General features: G+C 52.3%; 8 protein-coding genes across 8 annotated transcripts; 4 read left to right on the top strand and 4 right to left on the bottom strand.

Moving 5' to 3' along the window:
* Positions 1–718: 718 nt before the first annotated feature.
* On the top strand, positions 719–1,493 carry DSM5745_07378 (STIMATE family protein; the record flags this gene model as incomplete). Its single annotated transcript, XM_026749394.1, has 2 exons — positions 719–772; positions 837–1,493. The coding sequence occupies 2 exons, from the start codon at positions 719–721 to the stop codon at positions 1,491–1,493; spliced, it is 711 nt and encodes a 236-aa protein (XP_026602484.1).
* A 348-nt stretch (positions 1,494–1,841) lies between these two features.
* Positions 1,842–3,696, top strand: DSM5745_07377 (WD40 repeat domain-containing protein; the record flags this gene model as incomplete). Its single annotated transcript, XM_026749393.1, has 3 exons — positions 1,842–2,078; positions 2,134–2,634; positions 2,692–3,696. 3 exons carry the CDS (start codon positions 1,842–1,844, stop codon positions 3,694–3,696), a joined length of 1,743 nt encoding a protein of 580 aa, XP_026602483.1.
* Positions 3,697–4,029: 333 nt separating this feature from the next.
* DSM5745_07376 (putative hexokinase Kxk) lies at positions 4,030–5,709 on the bottom strand (the record flags this gene model as incomplete). The annotated part of the gene is made up of 5 exons (XM_026749392.1): positions 4,030–4,905; positions 4,956–5,363; positions 5,410–5,435; positions 5,490–5,612; positions 5,670–5,709. The coding sequence occupies 5 exons, from the start codon at positions 5,707–5,709 to the stop codon at positions 4,030–4,032; spliced, it is 1,473 nt and encodes a 490-aa protein (XP_026602482.1).
* Positions 5,710–6,330: 621 nt separating this feature from the next.
* Positions 6,331–7,029, top strand: DSM5745_07375 (uncharacterized protein; the record flags this gene model as incomplete). The annotated part of the gene is made up of 4 exons (XM_026749391.1): positions 6,331–6,507; positions 6,562–6,675; positions 6,738–6,854; positions 6,901–7,029. The coding sequence occupies 4 exons, from the start codon at positions 6,331–6,333 to the stop codon at positions 7,027–7,029; spliced, it is 537 nt and encodes a 178-aa protein (XP_026602481.1).
* A 149-nt stretch (positions 7,030–7,178) lies between these two features.
* On the bottom strand, positions 7,179–8,316 carry DSM5745_07374 (SIR2 family NAD-dependent protein deacylase; the record flags this gene model as incomplete). The annotated part of the gene is made up of 2 exons (XM_026749390.1): positions 7,179–8,141; positions 8,194–8,316. 2 exons carry the CDS (start codon positions 8,314–8,316, stop codon positions 7,179–7,181), a joined length of 1,086 nt encoding a protein of 361 aa, XP_026602480.1.
* Positions 8,317–8,824: 508 nt separating this feature from the next.
* Positions 8,825–11,331, top strand: DSM5745_07373 (Golgi transport complex subunit COG4; the record flags this gene model as incomplete). Its single annotated transcript, XM_026749389.1, has 2 exons — positions 8,825–10,018; positions 10,063–11,331. The coding sequence occupies 2 exons, from the start codon at positions 8,825–8,827 to the stop codon at positions 11,329–11,331; spliced, it is 2,463 nt and encodes an 820-aa protein (XP_026602479.1).
* A 619-nt stretch (positions 11,332–11,950) lies between these two features.
* Positions 11,951–13,746, bottom strand: DSM5745_07372 (ammonium transporter; the record flags this gene model as incomplete). Its single annotated transcript, XM_026749388.1, has 4 exons — positions 11,951–12,549; positions 12,603–13,194; positions 13,246–13,577; positions 13,635–13,746. 4 exons carry the CDS (start codon positions 13,744–13,746, stop codon positions 11,951–11,953), a joined length of 1,635 nt encoding a protein of 544 aa, XP_026602478.1.
* A 4,190-nt stretch (positions 13,747–17,936) lies between these two features.
* pmr1 (Ca(2+)/Mn(2+)-transporting P-type ATPase PMR1) lies at positions 17,937–21,239 on the bottom strand (the record flags this gene model as incomplete). The annotated part of the gene is made up of 3 exons (XM_026749387.1): positions 17,937–18,508; positions 18,559–21,073; positions 21,132–21,239. 3 exons carry the CDS (start codon positions 21,237–21,239, stop codon positions 17,937–17,939), a joined length of 3,195 nt encoding a protein of 1,064 aa, XP_026602477.1.
* Positions 21,240–21,292: the final 53 nt, after the last annotated feature.

Here is a 21,292-nt window from a genome sequence, read left to right as displayed (position 1 = left end):
CTCCAGGGCTCCAGCTTGACTGGGACTGCGGGGGCTGTGAAGGCAAGCCTGCAAAAGAGTTTTGACTCGTGATATTTGTTCTCCTGGCTGGCTCAGGCTCCTTGCCGGCAAGAGAGTCTTCATCTCCTTTATTTCATCTCACATTGTTTGTCACATATCCTCTAGACTTGTGCCCCTTTTGTTCTCTCAGGCCTTTGCACCACATCTACCCAGCTTACTGATTCCAAGCCGCTTCGACCACCCTCTGACATCACAATATCTCCATCATACCTTAGCCGCCAGTCCTAGGGAGCCTGGCGACATTGGATTTACTATGGTTTATCCATCGATCTCGACCTTATCTGCAGCAATAATTATACTCACTACCCTCAGCATTGGAGTAAATGCTTCGGTCCCTCCAACCGGTGTCATTACAACCCCATCATCTCCAGCCGTGTCAACACCAGCCGCATCTTACACCCCAGCAAACTCCGACTCTTCTCCAGATGACGATGATAATGGAGAATGCCGGCTACTTGGGCCGTTTTCTCTCATCGTCCAGACTGCGTTGGGAATGCTGGCTTTGTTATCACTTGTCTATAAGCGATGGAGAGAGCGCCCTCAACGACCGGTGAAAGTATGGGCATTCGATGCTTCGAAGCAAGTGTTCGGCTCATCTATGTTACATCTTCTCAATCTATTGATGTCCATGTTCTCTGCTGGGCAGTTTGAGATCGCAATGAAATACAAGCCGAACCCGTGCTCGTTCTACTTACTGAACTTGGGCATTGATGTGAGTATTCTGAGCACGCCAGGGGTATCCATTCTTCTAGCAGCTGCTAACATACGCCAAACAGACCACTCTTGGTATCCCAATATTGATATTCATACTCCATTTTCTCAACCGCTTGGCGAAATACACCCCTCTTGCAAATCCACCACAGTCCATTGAATCAGGAAACTACGGCGATCCACCACGCGTCGGCTGGTGGTTTAAGCAATCCATGATATACTTTATGGGTCTCCTAGGAATGAAGATATGCGTCTTCTTTCTCATTCAGATGATACCGCTTATCGTCAAAGTGGGCGACTGGGCATTGCGATGGACGGAAGGCAACACCGCCATTCAAATTATTTTCGTGATGCTGCTCTTCCCTGTCATCATGAACGCTATTCAATACTATATCATTGATATCTTTATCAAAAAACCGCTCTCCGCATCTCAGGACCCCGATGACGCAAGTATCGCAAGCGACAATGAAGCTGACGACCGACATGCACTACTGGCCGGCCTGGAAGACGACGATTTTTTCGAGCAGGATGGTACAATACGAAGTGACGAAAGAACGCTGCATAGCCCAGTACAGTTCAAAGAAGCTCTGGATCAACTAGACGCCCCTGAGACAACCCGGGTGGGTTCCTTGGGATCTGGATCAACACCGATTGCGAGTAGCCCACGCGAAAATAATACGATGTCGTCCACGAGGACAAATATGCAGCCGAAGAATACCTGATGATTTATTTATGACGTTTTATGTTGGCGTTTTGCGGGTTCGGCGGCTTTTGATTCTCTGGAAATGCCAGTTTAGATCTATTCATGTCTCTGCGTATATGACAATACAGCTCTCGGAATACCTGCACAGCTCAACCTTAACTACTAGTAGTAGTGGTGCCTTGCTGCGCACGCCAGGTATGTGCACCGCCAGGTACACCGCCAGATTCTGCCGTCCTGGAAGAAAAATTATTTTGGACGGACCCTCCGACTTCAGTAGATGTGATTTCAGTCTGCTTTTCTCTCTTATCTTTGTTGCGGGGCCTCTTCCTGATTGTATTGGGCTTGCAAATTCATAACTGATGACACAATGGCCAAAGCGGCGCATAAACAAAAGGACAACCATGGGGAGCAAGTTCTCGAAAAAGATGAGACCGAGAAGAAGCTGGAAAGCCTACTCTTTGGTGACGGCGACGGGTTTCAGAGCGCATTAAAGGATGGGCGGGACTACAACTCGTTAGCCCTCACGACAGTTTCCGATGAAAGCGCAGATGAAGCGGATGAAGTCCTGGAGGATGAGGATTTGGACGAGCTTGACGACGCAGATGTGTGTTTGTACATGCTTACTATATCAAAAATTAGCGCTGCTAACGATGTTGCAGCTTTTCTTCCTTGATTCTGGCGCCGGACCTGTATCTACGGAACTCGAGCCCTCTGCTACACCCGCCGAGGCTGAGAGCGAAGGCGAGAACCTTGATGAACTCCCCCCATTGTGGCACGATAGCGACGATGAGCGCATTACGGTTTCGCTAGCTGGAAACAACAGGCTGAGAAAATTGCGTATCAACGAGTCGGAGGACATCATCAGTGGAAAAGAGTACATTCGGCGACTACGCCGGCAGTATCTGCAGCTTCATCCGATCCCCGACTGGGCGAACCCGAAGTTGAACAAGCAGACGGACGGGGAAGAAGATGACTCTGATTGTGTGGAAGAGATGGATACAGATGAGGAGGAAGGGATGTCCGCGCAGCCGCTGGCGAAGCTTCTTCAGAGTATTGATTTCACAAAGACTGAAACCACAAACTCAACAGGCGGTCGGCCGAAGCTGCGCAAGGAAGTCATTGGCATTCAACGACTAAAGGATATTGGAAAGGACCAGCCGGTAAGTGCTACCAGCGAGCATCACTCTCTTCTCATACGGAACTAACGTGCGCCACAGTCCGCTGTCAGCTCGCTCACCTTCCACCCTCACTACCCATTAATTCTCTCCTCAGGTCCAGCATCAACGCTCTTCATCCATCACGTCGCCCCGGACGCTCCAAGCCCCCACCCACTTCTAACATCCCTCCACATCCGCCAAACTCCCATCAGCACCTCCACCTTCTCTCCAGATGGACACCAAATCTACGCCTCGGGCCGCCGTCGCTATTACCACATCTGGAATCTCAACAGCGGTAAAGTCGACAAGATCAACGGGTCCGCCGACCGCCGCGAGGAACAGAAGTCAATGGAGCACTTCAAGCTCTCCCCCTGCGGCCGCTTCATCGGTATAATCGGCTCAACCCGCAAGGGTGGCGGCGTCATTAACATTCACAGCACCGTGACAGCGCAATGGACAGCACAGGTGCGCGTCGACGGCCGCGGCGGCATAGCGGACTTTGCCTGGTGGTCTAATGGCCAGGGTCTCACGGCTGTCAACCTGAACGGCGAGGTGTCTGAGTGGGATGCGCAGCTTAATCGCATCGTCGCGCGCTGGAAGGATGCCGGTGGCGTTGGCACAACCGTTCTTCGTCTCGGCGGCTCAACTGAGCAAGACGCTCTAGGTGGGGACCGCTGGGTCGCTATCGGAAGTAGATCGGGCATTGTCAACGTCTATGACCGCGCGCAGTGGGCAGCGTCCTACGCTTCCCTCCTCTCCTCGAATGGTGACACATCCACCACTATTCCTCGAAACCCCGAGCCCGTGCGTGCGCTTGACCAACTTGTGACCTCTATCAGCCATATCGAGTTTGCGCCGGACGGGCAGTTCCTTGCCATGGCTAGCGAGGTTAAGAAGGACGCGCTGCGTTTGGTGCACTTACCAGACTGCACTGTGTATCGTAACTGGCCGACGCAGAGCACACCGTTGGGACGTGTCACATCTGTGGCCATCTCGCCGAACTCGGAGTATCTGGCTGTTGGTAATGATCGGGGCAAGATTCGGTTGTGGCAGATCCAGGGATAGACTAGTGTAGTGCTATATAGGTCGCTTGATTGTATCACTGTGCACTGAGCCCTAGTACATACGAATCAAAGAGGACTTATGCCAAAATTAATGATTTAAGATATCTGTATAATTCGTCTAACATGTCTAGCCATGTCTAGGACCAACTATCTGCATGCGATGGCTGAATCATGAAGCCTCGCAGGTTCCGGCACTGTAGATCTACTTTACGTCCCAAAATTTCAACTCTAGGTAATTCCGCCCCTCGCTATCAATCATAACACCCGTATTATGTCGTTATCAACCAATCCATCCAAACTCTAACCAGCGCCACTTTAAAATGTGTGCACCTAATCAACACAGAGCCAACATGTCCTGCGCGTTACGGATACCAGCTGTGTTGCCGGCGGCAACACGCTTCAGGGTTAAGGCGGCGATAAGTGCTGCGCCGACACCAGATCCATCCTCGGCAGCATGGATTGTCACCTTGTCCTTCTCGTTAGGGGCCCAGTCCAGGATTTCGCGCAGGGCCTGGGCACCGCGGGCCTTGAAGTGCGGGTATTTTGTGAAGACCGAGCCATCGGCTCCGACGTGGCAGGACTCAATGTTCTTCTTCTTGCAGATGGCGGCAACACCACAGGCGGATAGGCGAGCAGCCCGGGTACCGATTAACTCGGCAAGACGGCGCATCAATTCGAGCTCTGAGCGCGTCGCTGTAATCTTGAGCTTGCTTTGAACAAGGTCTGCTGTTTCAAGCAGGTTCTCGTAGGGGTCTTCTTCAATTGCGGCAGGGAAGGAGGAATCAAGCAAGTATGGGATCCGCAACTGCGAGGTATCCTGGTCCTTGAAGATTAGACCGGGCTGGTTGTCCAAAATATCTACCAAGGCCAGGCGGAAGATTTCGCCAAGGTACAGACCAGCAGTCATCTTCTCGAAAGCCTGCTGGCCGGGGCGAGGTGAATCGCGGTCGATAATGTGGTCGTACTTGGTGAGCGGTAGGACAATATGCTCATTGTCAAACGCACCGTACTCGCAGTTGATCGCAACGGGCATGTCCGGGGGCAAATTCATATGGGCCAACTTCGGTATAGAACCGGCGTCCTCCATGTATGCGGCGTTGACACCGGTGCCGAAAATGCAGCCAATCTTCATCTCGGAGTCTGTGTAAGAAGAGGCGATGAGAGTTCCGGTTGTGTCGTTAATCAAGGCAGCGACCTTGATGGGAAGGCCCTGTAGTAAAGGTCAGCAGATGTAACTTCGGAATTGATAAAAGTCCATACCCTTTCTTTGAAGACCTTCTCGAGGGGAGGGACCACATCTTTGCCCTCGACTCCATCAATGTCGAAACCCTTGGTCCAGCGCTGGAGAACTCCGTGGTCGATGTAGTCCTGTGTGGCCGGATAGGAGAAGGTGAAACCCAGGGGCAGCTTGGACAGGTTCTGGCCCTCGTGGTGCGACTTTATGAACTGCTCCACGCAGTCGACGATGTATTCCCACAACTCCTCCGCCTCGCCGGTCTTCAGCTCCTCGGGCATTCGGTACTTAGACTGGATGATGTCGAATCCGCCTTTCTCGTGGGTGAGGGTAATCTCACAAACACGCAGGTTGGTACCGCCCATGTCGAGGGCCAGGAATGTGCCCTTCTCGTCGCCATCGGGAAATCCTAGGACCCAGGTGACGTTCATGGGCTGTGTCGTTAGACTGCAAACGCAGACTGCATTGCTAGAGACTTACGATGTTCCCGCCTTCGACAGTAAGACCTAATTGTCCCTTGCTTAGTGTTGTTCAAATCCTGTCAGACCCATGTCACTTACCCTTTGTCAGCTCCTTGATGAAGTGGTCGACAACCTTCTTCAGTGCCGCAGTGTCGACGGTGAAGATTTCTTCAAAAAGCTTGATCTGTTCAAGGACATTCTGGGGCACGTCGGTCATGGACCCTGCGCACGGTCAATACGATTGGGGGTTGACTTGAGTATCCATGAGGGGTCACGTACCCCTGCGGGAGGGACGGCGTTTGGGACCAACTCCGACCATTTTTGAAGAGGTTATTATAAGAGATAAATGAACAGGAGGGGATTGGATGGAAGGGGGTAGAGAAACGAGAAGCAAGAGAAAGTGGAGGAAAGGAAGGGGCAGATAAATATGATGACGGTTAGCCCTCTTGAGGTCGAGTGGGAGTGGGGGAGTCTGTTGAGGTGAGGGTCTGGATCCAGGCATAGCAACCCCACACTCACCGTCACCGGTCACCAGATACGCTTCCACTCCAGAGTAGTCTATCTCTTCGTCTGACGGTGTCTGTCATTTTGTTTTTCATCAATTGGTCTGCTTCTTGCCCGCGGGCCTTCCAGGTCATATCCACATCGAATTGTGTACGTGGAGTGCATTGTGTACACTGGATCAGTTGTGTGTCGGCTCACTGACATCATGTGGCATCATTGGACGGAGCTGTCAGTCCAGAGCCAAGCATGATCGCCCTGGTTTATAATATCACGCCTAATTAATTATGCATGTAAAGAAGCTCAACTCTGTATCTCAGTTCCACGGAACATACTTCCTCGCAATGGAGATGAGTTCCGAACTGTATATATACTGGGCTTCAGGTAGCCTTTACCCCTCCCCACCACTACATCCTCATCCCCATAGAGTAGTATCGACATGTTGAAGTTGAACTTTGTCTTTCTCTTTATCCTGGCTTTCATAGCCTCAGCCTCAGCCGAAGTCACCATTGAGGCCTCGATCCTTAACCGCCTCCTCCAACTCGACCTTGGCTTGCATGGAACCTCCATCCTGCTGGACAGATCCGACGAGGATGAAGCGAACATCACTCTAGCTGTATGCTTTCATGTCCATGCTGGTGTCCAAAGCATACACTAATGGCATATCTAGGAAGTTGTTGTCTTCTACAATACCATAACAGCCCCGGGCCAAAGCTCCATCCAGCCATTTCCCAGTTCTTGTGATGAAGCTGTCCAATTCAGCATCTGCCAGGCGTATCACACGGTATGATTACTTGGGCTTGTTATAAGCATGTGTCATGATTAGCGCGCTAACTCCAGCGGCAGTTCGCTCTGACAAGCATTAAACTGTACAACGACCTCGCCGACGATGCTGATGACTTCGACAAAGGCCTGAGAAATAACATTCGGGATGGATTCAATCGCATCTTTACAGAGAATGCCGTAAGTTGGCTCTTCTGCCAAGATATCACTGTCGCTGACTTATTAGGGCTTCGTCGACAAAATTGCCCCTGTTGGCCTTCCTCTTTGCCTCGAAAGCATCCAATGGGATTGCTGGGCGCTGAACAGGGCCTTTCTTATGGCTTGGAATGCGCTTGACCCGGCTGGAAAACAATAGGTAGGCGACTTGACTGCCGGCTAGAACCAATGATCTAGTAATTCTTTAATTTGATCCTTTATGTACTCGTACCTCATTAGTTGCGTGTCTCTATCATGTCAGAGTTAACAGAGTAATCTCCCGACGCCACTTTCGACATCTTTGCGGTTCTATTTTTTTGCCAGATGCGGGAAAACGTGAGCCAGTCCCGTTCCATTGCTCTCCGATGAAGAGCGTGTCTCATCCTCTAAACGCTCCCTGACACGCCTCTGGTAAGCGTCAGAAATCTCTAGAGTTTTGTCTACCTCCGCGGTCAACCGGCTGATCTCACTCTCAAGCCGCTCTTCGCGCGTCTGAGGGGATTCTAATTCTTCCTCGCGCGACTTTTTGTTCGGATTGACCTCTTCCCACAATTGTTTTAGCTCCTCTTCCCATCCTAGTGCCCGTGCTAGCTTTCTTACTCCGTTATCACAGTCATCTAGAATGAGCACGTCGTCCGGACGAGAGCCCATTCCACCGACCCGCTCCCGATTGATGAGCACGCGCGGCACGCCATCCGCAACAAACGAGGGAAGGCTAGCAAACGGCTGCACAGACAGACTCGTGCCCATGACTATGCAAAGGTCGGCCGTTTCAGGGAGCTCTCGGTTGTCAAAAAAGGACGAGGGTAATGCTTCCCCGAAGAAGACAATATCTGGCTTCACTAGCCCTTGACACTCGGCGCAATATGGCACCTCCCCTTTTGCAATCGCCTCCTTCATCAATTCCTCCGGATAGGCTGCTTTACAGTCAATGCAGCGCTGGGTCGCGAAGCTTCCGTGAGCTTCAACAATCATGTCACCCGGCACGCCGGCCAACCGTTCCAAGCAGTCGATGTTCTGTGTGAAATGCTTCAAAAGCTTTCCCTTGTCGTAGAGGAGCTTTACGAATGAATGAGCAATGGTAGGCCTGTACTGTCCTGGTGCCAGCTCCCTCGCCAAAGCGTAGAACGGCTTAGGGTTCTGTCTGAAGAAGCTTATGTCGAAAACTGCTTCGGGATCCGGTAGATCCAAATGGATAAGGTTCGAGTATATACCAGTATCTGGCGAACGGAAATCAGGAATACCGGCTGACGTGCTGATGCCCGCTCCGACCTAGATATAGCGTTAGCTATCAATGCGGGGGGCAGCTGAGACACAGACATACCATCACGACCACTTGCCGTACTGGCTTCTCCCGGACATACTTTGCGACTGCATCCACGGTGCGGGCTTCTAGCACCGAAGGCGGAGTTTTCTCGTCTACGATTGTGGACGATTCATTGCCCATATTGCGACGACGACCAGACTTGGGCCTGGCGTTCTGGTGTCTGGCTCTGCAGCGGCGCCCGATTGTGGCGGCGAAATCGCAGCAAGAGAGTCTGCCAAATAAGTCTCCGAAATTAGGTTTAGATGTTCAAATTTTCTTGTTGCCAATTATTAGATAGATGTCAATATCTGTATGACGTTTAATTTTGCCAATCGCGGAATCTGCCTGAGGCATCACGTAGGTACGTTGACACTGGGGTTTGGCTCCTGGTTCTCGGCGTTGCTCCAGCTGCAAACAGCATACCGTATTTGCGATCGCAGTATCTGACTCTGAAACAGCTTTTATCTAGACCATTCAAGCCTCCAGAGTCCAGATTGATGGATGTCGTACCCAAGATCTCGAATAAAGACCGCGGATTCACCGCCTTGGGCTTCTGCCACATTGCTTGATCTCCCCGGGGAAACAATCCCCTCTATGTATCCCATTGTTGACATTGCAGCCTGTATCAGTTGCCGCGGCTGCTGGGAGAATGTCCAATCCCACAATAACCGCTGTCAATGGACACCCAGTGACTCCGCCAACGACACAAGATCCGAAGTCTACTTCCCCCTCCGACATCTACAATGCCAACTCTGTCGCCGAGATCAAGGCTACCCTGACCCACCTGCACGAGCAAGAGGCCGCCGTAACAGCTCGTCTAGATGCCCTCGTCGCCTCGCAGAAAGACTTCTCGCGCGAATTAGGCCGCTTGGATATTCTCCGCGCCCACCTCGGCTCCCAAACCAGCACCACGCGAGCAATCAGCAATGGCATGCTCGCCGGGGCCGCCGCAACCGCAGACCGCATCTCCAGTGCTGTTCGACGTTTGGATTTGGAGCAGTCAAGGGTCAAGGACACCTTGGAGGTTGTCGAGCAAGTCTCGGAGTTGAAAGCATGTGTACTAGGTGTCGCAGGCTCCATGGGGGCGCCCCAGGACTGGGAGAGAGCAGCTAGCTATTTGGATCGCGCAGCCAAGGTGCCGTCGGAAGTGGTTCAGGGCGCCTTTGCGGCGGAGATGGTGCCTACCGCGGAGGTTCCGGACCCCCCGAATGTGACACTGGACAATGCGGCCGAGTCGCTATGTGGGCTGTTTCTGCGCGAGTTCGACAAAGCTGTCAAGGAGAGCAATGGAGCTAAGATCACACGGTTCTTCAAATTGTTCCCGTTGATTGGGCGCTCGGAGGTTGGGCTAGATGTTTACGGACGATATGTCTGTCAGGGCGTGGCAGCGAAAGCGCGGTCGAATCTCAATACAGGAAATGGGCAGCAGGATAGTTTTTTCTATGCCAATACGCTCACCAAATTATTCGAGCATATCGCGCAGATTATTGACGGCCATGGAGGGCTTGTCGAACGTCACTATGGTCCACGGAAGATGAACAGGGTGATTGAGCGCTTGCAGCTGGAAGCGGATGTACAAGGCGGAATTGTTCTCGACACCTGGAGCGACGAGCGGCATATTGACCGCAAGTTGATGGACATCAAATCATACGCGTTTATCTTTCTAGTGCAGAGCTTTCTCCCACCACAGCGTACTGCAACGCCATCAAACACTTTGGCCACCCAACAAAGCGCGGAGGACGAAGGTGTAGACATGAAAGAGATAGACGGGTTGTTGAATGAAATGACTGTCATGCTAGGCCGATGGTCACTTTACACCCGCTTCCTAGCCGAGACATGCAATGTTTGTCTCCTAGCTCTGTGACCGAACTAGACTGACTTTAGCAGGCCAACGATGAGCACAAGTTCGAATTTCCCCAGTTCCTGAAGGAATCTTCGCTTTCTAGGAAAATTGGGGACCGGCTTATATCCCCCTTCAACACCATGACAACGTTTTTCTTCCGTCGATCAGTTGAAAAGGCATTCCAGCTGGATGAGCAGCCCACGGGCTTGACTTTGAACCCCCAGCGGCCATTAAAGGCAGATCCGCCCCATATTACGTCGGCAGTTGACGATATCATGTATATCGTCAACAAGGTTCTGCAGCAGTCTCTGGCGACGTCGCAAATTGCTGTCGTCACCAGTGTCGTCCCTACCTTATCACGCGTGCTGGGATCCGATTTCATCGGGATGACCCAACGCAAGATGCGCGACGAGTGCTATCCGCGGGCTGCCCACCAGGGTTCCTCTCCCCCAGAGCACGTCGTCATCTCCTTCCTAGTCCTGATCAACAACCTCGACGTCGCCGTCGACTACATCCGACGCATCATCCAAAACATCACCGAGTCCAAGAAGACCATCACTCATCCAGACGGGCAGGTCGAAGAAACCGACCAACTCCACACGCTCTTCCCATCCCCAAGAGACGCAACCCTAGTCTCCCAAACCCTCAGCTCGCTCTCCACCACCTTTGAGGCGAAGGTCACCGACCTCCTCACAGACGGCATCCAAGTCGTCTTCAACAACATCATCAAACACCGCCTCCGCCCCGTCCTCTCGGACGCCTTCCGCGACATCGAATACCAACCTGCCTCTGATACCGCTCCATTAACAACCTACCACTCCGACCTCGAGTCATACTCCGACACCGACTCCATTCCCCCGGAGAACGATCCCGACTCACCGCGCGAACTAGTCCGCCCCCGCTTCAGCACCGCATGGACGGAGCTTCTAGCACCCATCCTCCGAATCCTAAACCCCGCTGCCTTCGATCGCCTTCTAACAATAACGATCGCGTACCTGGCGCGTCTGCTCGAAAAGCGCCTCTGGGCATACCATGGCCGCGTTAACGCCCTCGGCGCAACGCGTCTAGAGCGCGACGTTGCCGGCCTCGTCAGTGCTGCGGTTAGCGTTGACGTCCATGGCTCTGGCGGAGCAAATGTCTCGGGAAGATACAAGCACCGCGAAGCCTTCGGGCGGTGCCTCCAGATAGTTCTTGTTATGGGGATGGATGAAGATGAGTGGGATGATGTGTTGCGGGGTGGAGAGACGGCGGATGTGCTTGATAAGTTGAGTGGGGATGAGAGGAGGAGGGTTAGGGGGATGGTGAGACGATAGTTGTCTTCTTTGAGTTTCCTTTGAGTTTCGTTTCCCGGACATAATTGGTTTCGGCACGTCTAGAGAAGATAATCCCGTAGTAGATACCACCCTATCTATTATCCATGGGTTATTATCCATGGGTCTACAGCACTCAAGCATTCGGACGTGGAAGCTTATGTTTCAATAATTTTACAGTCTATTGAGAACTAATATAGCACCGTAGATCATCACAGATCTAGATCCCAGGATGTCCACTCAATCAAGCGAGATTATAAAATGAACAATAATGGATGAAAAGAGGATCATCCTCCTTTATTAGTATATACAATTTATCACATCAGTCCCAGTAATAAATTTCCAATCCAAGCTCCGTGAGGCGTTTTGATAGCGCGAGCTCAAAAACAGGGGGAAAAGGGGGAGCAACGCCTGCTGAGAATCAAAATCTCCTGACGGTCTAGCAAATTAGACATGAATAATGTACGCGCGGCAGAAATACATAAATGTACGTTAGAAGAAAAAATGGCTCAGCCAGGGGGTCGTTGGAGGAAGAAAGCAAAAACAAAAGTGGATATCTCGGGCAGGAACAAAAATGGGCAGAAAAGCAAGCTAAAATCAGGAACGAAAGGAAACAGGATGATCAAGGCGCCTGAGCGACTTTCTCGGCGTCGGTCGGCGGCGCCGGCCGTTGCGATTCTTCCTTGACGTTGATCTCTTGTACGCCTGAGATCTCGCTTCCGCGGCTGTTGGTTACACCTGTGGGAGCCTCGCCGTCGAGCATCATCTCGCTGTGCTCGCCGATGCCGTAGCGAGCAGCGGCTGGGACCTCGTGGCCGTCCGCGTGTTGATCGTGCTTCTGAGGGGTCCAGGCAAGGTAGTCACGGCGGACCTCGACGTAGTCGTAGGCGAATTCACCGAGCTGGTCATCGTCCATGCCAAGCAGTTCGGCTTCCTCGGAGGCACGGAGCTTGAGACCGGGAATGGCATTGATGGCATAGGCGACGATAGCAGAGACAACGAACGAGTAGGCTGACGCGGCGACAATAAAGGCGATCTGAATGTAAAGCTGCTTCCAGTTGTGGATGAGCCAGCCACCCATTTCGGAACCGGTGTTGACTCCGTCTAGACCAACAATGGCGTCGTCTGCGAAGAAGGCGTTGAAGATGAGACCGACGATACCGGCGACACCGTGCTCAGCAAACACATCCATGGAGTCATCAATGCGGATCCAGTACTTGACTATATGTCATGTTAGCGAGTGTTCATAGTATCAGGAAACATGACTGGCGTACCCTTGGTAGAGTAGTTGCAAACGATGCCGGTCACAATACCGAGGACAACACTGGCCCAGGGAGGGAGGAAACCGGAAGCAGGAGTAGCAGCGACAAGGCCGGAGATTGTACCGGAGCACCAACCGACCATCGACCACTTGCGAGCCAGACGCCAATCAAGAATAACCCAGGTAATCGCGCCAAAGGCAGCGGTCAGGTTCGTGTTCCAGCAGGCCATTGTTGCACGCATGTTCGCACCAAAAGACGATCCACCGTTGAATCCAAGCCAGCCAAACCAGAGGAAGACTGTGCCAAGCAGGATGAGGGAAACGTTGTGAGGGCGGAAGTTGAGCATCATGCGCTCCTGGCGACGACCGAGGACCATCGAGTACGCGAGAGCCGAAAGACCGGAGCAGATTTCGACGGGACCACCACCAGCGTAATCCAGCACACCGTAGTTGAAAGCCCAGCCGTTGACATTCCATACCCAGCAAGCGATGGGGCAGTAGACGATCGTAGCCCAGACGAAGGTGAAGACCATGGCGGGAAGAAGACGTCCACGTTCGGCGACCGCACCCATTATGATCGCAGCAGTAACGGCGCAGAATTGCATCTATGTCTGTCAGCCGAGCATTATACCATACAAGCAACTGGCCGTAATTACCTGGTAAAAGGCATAAAGGAGGTTAGGAACCAGAGGAGACCCAGGGCTTGGATCCGCCAGAACCTTCATCAGACCGAAGTTGCGCAGGTTTCCAATGTATCCATTTGTAGCGGTGGGAGAGAATGCGAGCGAGTAACCCCAGAAGTACCATTGGAAGGTCACAACACACATTGAACCCATGCAAGCCCAGATCATGCTGAGGGCTGACTTGCGGCGAGCAAGACCGGAGTAAAGAAAACCGAGACCAGGAACCATGAGCATAACCATGGCCGAGGCGACGATGATGTAGGCCTGATCACCGGCCTGGTACCATTTGTTCAAATTTTCCACCCCTAGAAGCACAACTGTTAGAGCGTTCAAGCGACAATGGCGGCCGACGCGTCACATACTCGAGTTTCCGCCCAGCTCGTTCGTGGCGAGGCTGGAGTAATCCGAGGGAGCGCCTGTCCAGTTGTACGAGGCATACTCGGGAGTGAAGGGGGCCATGCCTTCGGAGGCCATGGCTGCGGTGATAGCGTAGTAGGTGGTGCGGGTGAAGGTACGTGAAGAGACGTCCTGAGCCCTCGATCAACGTGGGCAGTCGAGATAGAGAAATAGAGGACGTCCCGAGTGTGGAGAAGTAAGCGCCACGGGCGGAGGGCAGAGTATATAAAAGAAGAGCCAAGAATGGAGGAGAGATACAGAAAAGATAGTGAGCAATCGAAATAGTAATTGATTCAGGATCGACGGGACGGCCAAGTGGACCCGATCCAGAAAATGTTCTTCTTCACTTCTTGTTCGCGTTAGTCTTCCTTCAGGCTTTTAGGCTCGTGGGCTAGTCGAGTCTGGAGATCGAGCTGACTGTTTCAACTTTCAAGCTGTCTCACTCGGCTTTGGCGTCCAGGGAGAAAAAGCAAATCTTCAAAGGGCGAGGAAGCCGAGGGAGGCGCGGAAAATGAGGGCCAATGGATGCAGGAGGGATCCAAGAATCAATTGACTGCCGCAGACCCCATATATCATTCCCATCCTCGTGGCAAACTCCATCTCCCCGGCACTCACTACTCCGTCCTTCTGCCCATGCTCCATCAGAGTGGCAAGCAGTTCAAATCGTTCATTCCACTGTGGAATCCCCGTGGATTCATGAAACTGCTCCGGATCGGCTCCAGTTTAGGTTGATCGATAGTGATAGTAGCCCATAGTCGCCCTCCTTCGCAGAGCAGACTTTGGCATCACGAATCATGATATCACCAACTTCCAAGAGATAGTCAACAGTAGCCTCACTTTAAGAATTGAGCTGATGCATCGCCCATAGAGCATTCAGCTCGATCGCCCAGACATCGGGGTGCGCCTTGGCAAAGCAAGGACCAGACTTCCAGGGCCGAAACCGCTCCTCTCTGTGCCCTCGCGCGGAATTACTACTTCTATTTATGCTTTTGAGGCGGTTCCTGGGCCTAATACGGAGTAGATACGGGGTAGATGCAGATGCTACTTTAATCTATCAGACCTAGCTGATAGCCGCAGTCGACAAGCCGTCAGCGCGCTCTTGTCGCTACAAGCCCTCGCCTAAGCCCAAGTCATCCTCATGGCTGCATCATCACAGCCTCTGCTTATCAGCATATTCATTCCGGTAATGCCAATCATCGACCATTGGGCCGTTATCATAGGGCGTAGATAACACCCTAGCGCCACTGTGGGGCCTTGCCGTGAGTCTAACCTAAGCTAGAGCTTCTAGAATTTAAATGCCGATTTAGCAGTGATAAGAGCTAGCTTGGCCAATCACAGCGGCCAGGTTTCGCCGCTGCCCTTCCTGCTTCACCCGATGGTCCGTCAGCCGCTCGGGCAGAGTAGGAACACTCGGGCTGCTGAAGCCTGAGCCCAACTCCGACCCAAACATCGGGGGCTGGGGCCGAAGAGGCACACGAGTCCCGAGTTTTGTCCTTGTCCTCGATCATCTCCGTATTATTCTGTCGCGTGTCCAGCGTTATTGTGCCTTGGCGCGGGTGTGCAACATTCGAATTCCTCCGAATTACTCCCCTTCAAAAGCAAGGCTTTCGAGGCTGAAGCACACATATCTCCATGGAATCTCCGCAAAGAGGCGTTCGAGACCAGTTTTGTGGAGATATTACTCCGTATGCAATATGCACTCCACGTGGATAAATCCCATCAGCGTGGTCACGCCGCCACACCCTGGCTGCCTTAGTACGATGCCTACGTTCGATAGCAGTCTCGGCTTCCAGCAGAAATCGACTGATCGAGGCTGAACTACTCGGTGAAGAGATCTAGCTTCTCGATTCGCCCCACGGACTGGGCATTCTTATCGACATTCGACGCCTCTGGACTCTTGGGGTCTGCTCCAGGCCTCCAGCTTGCACTCCGTACCTGCAGAGTCCGTGATTGTGGGGTATCCATGGAACTCAAGGCAGGGGTCGCCTTTGTCTTTGAGTTTACACTCCCACGGTAAACACTGAACAGCAGTCTGATACTTGACCATTGATGCTAGAATACTCACCTGCACGCTATAGAAACTGACATTTGGAAAATCGAAGTAAGAGGACGTCGCGATAGGCTTCGACGATCCCTTGGCATCAAACAATTCGATGTGTCATGGAAACTCCTCATTCGCACGCCCTGGACTACTCCGTAAGATAGCAGGTGCTTGGCTCTTGGGACCCTTGCCAAGAGTCCAAGACTTCAAAGTACCAGAACGGGATCAAAGACTCGAATTTGGAAGATAGATCAAGAAGCTAACGCTACTAGCATTAATAAAACCTTTACGTTACGGGTACATCATAGCAGACAATGGCCAGCAATATCCCGTGTTACCTGCTATCAAAAAGTAGCCTTATAGAGTGGATGGCGATGCATATGATCCTGCGTGGGCTGGGCAACTAGTCATGAGATTGAAGGAAGGTGAGCAATTTGAAGCGACGCAGATAGTTCTCATGCCAACCACCAGGACCGAACGTGAGGCTACGTCCACTGGGTCTACCTCCCATAAGCCGCATGTATGGAACATGTTGCTTGTCACCATGGCTATAGCTCTTGTCGAGACTGAAGTGGTGGGTTGGCTTTTACCATTTCTCCTCATACCGTATAGCCCTCGCTCTTTCCTGTCGCCGTCGGCTAGATCTTGATGTTCTAGTTAGTTAGAGACCTTTCGGCATAGTCAGTCAGACCATGAAGATGAAGCCCGATGAAGCAGTCTGGGTTTAGTTCCGTGTAGTTGTTGCCGTCTATATATAAATTCACTCCCTACTGGGCCTCCGAACTGAGATCATAGGATTCAATTGACGGGGCACACCGAGTTCCAGTAATCCATTCCAGGTTGTGGCCAGTCGCTGACAGTTAGTGATTATCATTGTCGCTAGAACCAGGCCTGCTTCTAGTTGTAGTGGGCTATTGGGCGGGATTCTGCTACACGGCCCTATTACATGAGTAATGGTTGGTCTTATTGATCTCTTATCATAGATATATATATAATACCGCCAGGGATGAACGGTGGCTCAACGGTGCATGATATTCTTCTCGCATACAAACATCACATCATTACATAGACGCCCCTACATAACGAACGCACAACGCACCACTTCTCTACGCACTCTCATGGAGCCATTGGTAAACTATGGGAGTACTCGGGAATTGTCCAGGGTGTAAAAGCCGCGTACAGTACAAGCGAAATGTATCCAAGGGACTCGGGACTATCCACGCGGTCATAGGATGCAGGGCAAATGTTCCCACCGGTTTACATATACCTAATGCTCCCACAACGCACGATGAACAGCTCAGTCTCACTAGATTCCTATGGATATCCGTTGGCCTGAAAGTGCTTCCAGGCTTCAACACACATGTTGCTAGAGTGGGACACTGGGCGCACGTGCCGTTAAGTCAATACTGCTCGGGTATTCCTCGATCTGCAGCCGATAATGGCATCCCGTCTGCGGTGGTGCTGCAGGCTTGTTCGGAGGAGCTTTTCCCACTTCCACTTGACGCTCTGAGCGATTCCAACGTTGGTCCGAACCACCTTTGATTAAGTAATTGTCTGACCAAGAAACGGTCGAGGCATTTTGCCGCGGAGCGTGGCGAGGTTGAGGCCAGCGGTAAAGTTGAACACGAGCGATTGTATCAGCAATTTCTGGAAAATAACGTAGTGTTGAGGCCGTTGACGATGATGAGACCGTAAAGGCAACAGCGACGAGCGAGCTCGAGAAGATTTGCGAAGAGACTGGACATTCTGATGATAGACCGAAAACGCACTGGGGTTATGTGTTATTGGATGGAGACTCAAATGAGAGGAGTTTGAGGTGATCCTGGGATGGCGGGTCAGGGTTGATATACCGCCCGTCACTTGCGAGGTTGACTCGAGATATATTGGCTTGGGAAGGTTAGGCGAAGCAAGCCTACCTCACCTGCCTGAGGAGTTGTCTCTGCCACTATGTAGAAGATCTCCTGTTGTTTCCAGCTGAACTTCGAGTCTTGAGTTAGGGCCACTAGGGCTCAGCTGGCTGCGGCTCCCAGGTCAGGCTCTGATTGATTCTGTATCCTGCAGCACCTGCATGGAAAGATGGGAAGCTACGCGTACCGCAGCCGAGGCCCCCACGGCTGGAGAGAAGATCAGATGGTCTAGAAGGTCAAATTAATTCGAACGCTGGCTCGTATAACCACTCATCATTAGGTAGTAATATAACATGTTCAGGCATCTCTATACAACATATTTACACATTCGCGCTATATCCAACCCCGACTCCACGTCGCCGCTGCAGGAACTGGTAGTATTTCCGCCCCTCGTCAACCCAAAACACCGTGCTTGCGATGCACACCAGCTTGAACAAGTGTGCTAGGTTCAGGGGTTCCGTCTGGAACACCCGCTGCAGGAATGGAAGGTAGACGACACAAGCCTGCCCGGCAAGGGAACCCAGCACGGAATAGTTGAACATCTTATTGCCGAAAAGAGATATCTCGCCCCGGAGGACCGATTTGCCTTCACTACGGCACGTCAGTGCGTTGAACATGTCAAACAGGACAAAACACGTGAAGGTCATGGTCGTATCGTGGGCTGTCACTACCCGGGAGCGCTTTCCCGTCAGCACGTCGTCATCGTCGCCCATCTCATAGATGTAGATGGCCAGAGTGCCCATCATGATCATGAACGCTGACGTGAGGACCCGCTGGATCAGCGGTCTCGTGAGCACTCTGGCACTCTTCGGGCGGGGAGGTCGACCCATGATCGAAGGGTCCACTGGCTCCACGCCCAGGGACTGCGCCGGAGGACCATCCATGAGGATATCTAATAAAAAGTTAGCAATACACCTTACAGAAGTGATTAAATAGCCATACTAATCCACAGAATCTGCATGGCGTTGAGCGGGTTCTTGAATCCGAAAATTGTGCTCAGCAAAACCAGACTCAGGGCGGCAACGCTGGTACTGAGTTGGAAGGTGATAAAGTTTTGGATGTTGTAGAATATCCCCTTGCCTTGTTCGATAGCCCGCAATATGGTCGAAAAGTCGTCATCTGTGAGAATCATGTCGGCTGCTTCTTTGGCAACGTCCGTGCCAAGCTTGCCCATCGCGATTCCTATATCGGCCTTTTTCAGAGCAGGTGCGTCGTTCACACCATCTCCTGTCATGGCGACGACATCGCCGCGGGACTGAAGTGCACGTACGATCTTCATCTTATGGTCGGGGCTCGTGCGCGCGAATATCGAGACTGATGATAACGCCTGGGACAACTCAGCAGTGCCCATACGGTCAATGTCTTGCCCGTTGAGGACGTTTTGCACTCCAGGGGTTTCGACAATAGGCATTCCGAGCTTCTTGGCAATGGCAACAGCCGTGGTCTCGGCATCGCCCGTGATCATGATGACCCGTACGCCACCGGCCATGAGACGGCGGATTGCCTTGTGGACATCCTTGCGGGGAGGATCATTCATGCCGACTAGTCCCGCCAATACCAAGCCACTGTAGCGATCATCCTCGTCGCCAGAGCTAACCTTTGAAGCAGGGGTACCAGATCTACTTCCAAACGACCTCCCCCTAGCCTCCCTGACTGCGCCGCTGGCAAAAGACAAGACTCTAAGTCCTTCGGATGCCATTTGTTCTGCGGCCTGCCGCACAATCTGGCGCCGACGCTCATCCAATATAACCTCCTGGCCATCTTTGGTCAAATACGTATCACAACGCGCCAGCACTTGCTCCAAGGCGCCTTTGATGTAGGCCATGCTAGTTCCTCCTGTTGAAGGGGATGATTCACCAGGCGCACCACTGCCAATGACCACTCCCATCCATTTGCGTTCGGAACTGAACGGAGTCTCTGCAACTCGAGCGCAAATGCGATCTCGCACATCGTCTTCCCCCAAAGCATCAAGTAGATCTAAGACGGCAACATCGGTGGGTTGACCGACCCACCGGCTCTTCAGCGAGCCTGATGCGTCATCGTCAGTAGAAGACAGCACTGCAGCAGACGAAGCGCTGGCAGGGGAGTTTGCATGTACTCGTGAGAGACGAGCATTGTTGGCAATATTGCCGATGCGTAGAACAGTGCGGGCTGCTGGCCCTGGGGTCAATGACGCAATGTCGTTGTGCACCTCGAATGGCTCAGGACAGTCAAAATGCCACATCTTGGTGACTGTCATGTGGTTAAGTGTGAGCGTTCCGGTTTTGTCGCTGCAGACGACATTCACCGAACCTAGGGTTTCGACACTTGGGAGTCGTCGCATTATCGCTCCTCGCGACGCCATGCGGAGCACACCAAGGGCGAGGGTAACAGTGACGATGATTGGAAGACCTTCCGGAATAGCAGCAACCGCAAGCGACACACCGATAGTAAACATGTCTAGAAGCTTTCGGCCTTGGATCAAGCCTACAACGACGATTAACCCAATGACGCCAAACGAGATGTAACTTAGTTCCTGGCCTAGGCGATCCATGGACAATTGTAACGGCGTGCGCGGACTCTCGATCTCTTGAAGCGAGGCTGAGATACTACCAAACTCTGTTTTGGCACCAGTACCAATGACAATTCCCTGGCCGTATCCGGACCGAACCAGTGTCCCCATGAAAGCGATGTTGTGCTGCTCGTTGAGACGTATATCCGCACCAACCGCACCGCTAGCTGGTGCATCGTAGAATGGCGATCGAGGTGGACTCACGATTTTGGGTGTCGCACTCAAGTGGTTCTTCTGGTTGCGAATTGCGTCCGGATACTTGGCAACGGGTTCGTTTTCGCCTGTTAAATTCGATTCATCAAGGGTCAAGTCCGTTGCAGCGGTAATCCGTATGTCAGCTGGGATGCGGTCTCCAACGGTGAACAAAACCAAATCTCCGGGCACCAGTTCAGCGGCTGGCACTGTGGTAGAGGCTTTGACGGCGGCGGAAACTGGAGCTGAGCTCGGACTCTGGCTGCGGAGATCACCCATTTCAACTTCATCTTCTGGGACTGTCGCGGTTGGGTGAATTATCGGAGGAGAATTCGAGGGAACATCGCGTATCAGGTGTGCATGATGCGGAACTAGACGGTTCAGGGCTTCCAAAGACTTCTCTGATCGATATTCCTGAATGAAGCCGACTGTAACCACTATTGTGACGGCCAGAGTAATGCTAACTGCATCGTCCAAGTTTCCCATGAAGAAAGATATCCCCGCGGAAACAAGAAGAAGGAGGATCAGCGTTTCCTTGAACTGCTTGAGGAATCGAAGCCATAGAGGTTCTGGTTCCTCGTGAGGTAGTTCGTTGGGACCATCTCGTATATATCGTATTTCCGCTTCCGCCGGGGTGAGTCCATAAGTGAGAGAGGTCTGTAAGCGATCTGCGGTCTCTTGGGGGTCTAACTGTGAATACGTGGAGGTTGATGCCTAGCATGTCACTGATTAGTATACAGCCAACCGCTAGAGAACAGGCAAGCTGACTCACTGAAGGAGCAGCATTGGATCGTCCCCCTGCGGGCGCTGTTGATGGAGGAATTGAGCCAGAAGCCTGCCCATTATGAAAAGGTAGCGCAGGCGTAGCGGACCTTGACATTTCTCATGCTTCAATAGAGAGACCTGTTTAAATCGGGAGCTCAACTTTTATCA

The sequence above is a fragment of the Aspergillus mulundensis genome (assembly GCF_003369625.1).
Source record: "Aspergillus mulundensis strain DSM 5745 chromosome Unknown scaffold_7, whole genome shotgun sequence".
Classification (NCBI taxonomy): Eukaryota; Fungi; Ascomycota; class Eurotiomycetes; order Eurotiales; family Aspergillaceae; genus Aspergillus; species Aspergillus mulundensis.
This window is presented reverse-complemented; position numbering and strand designations above follow the sequence as displayed.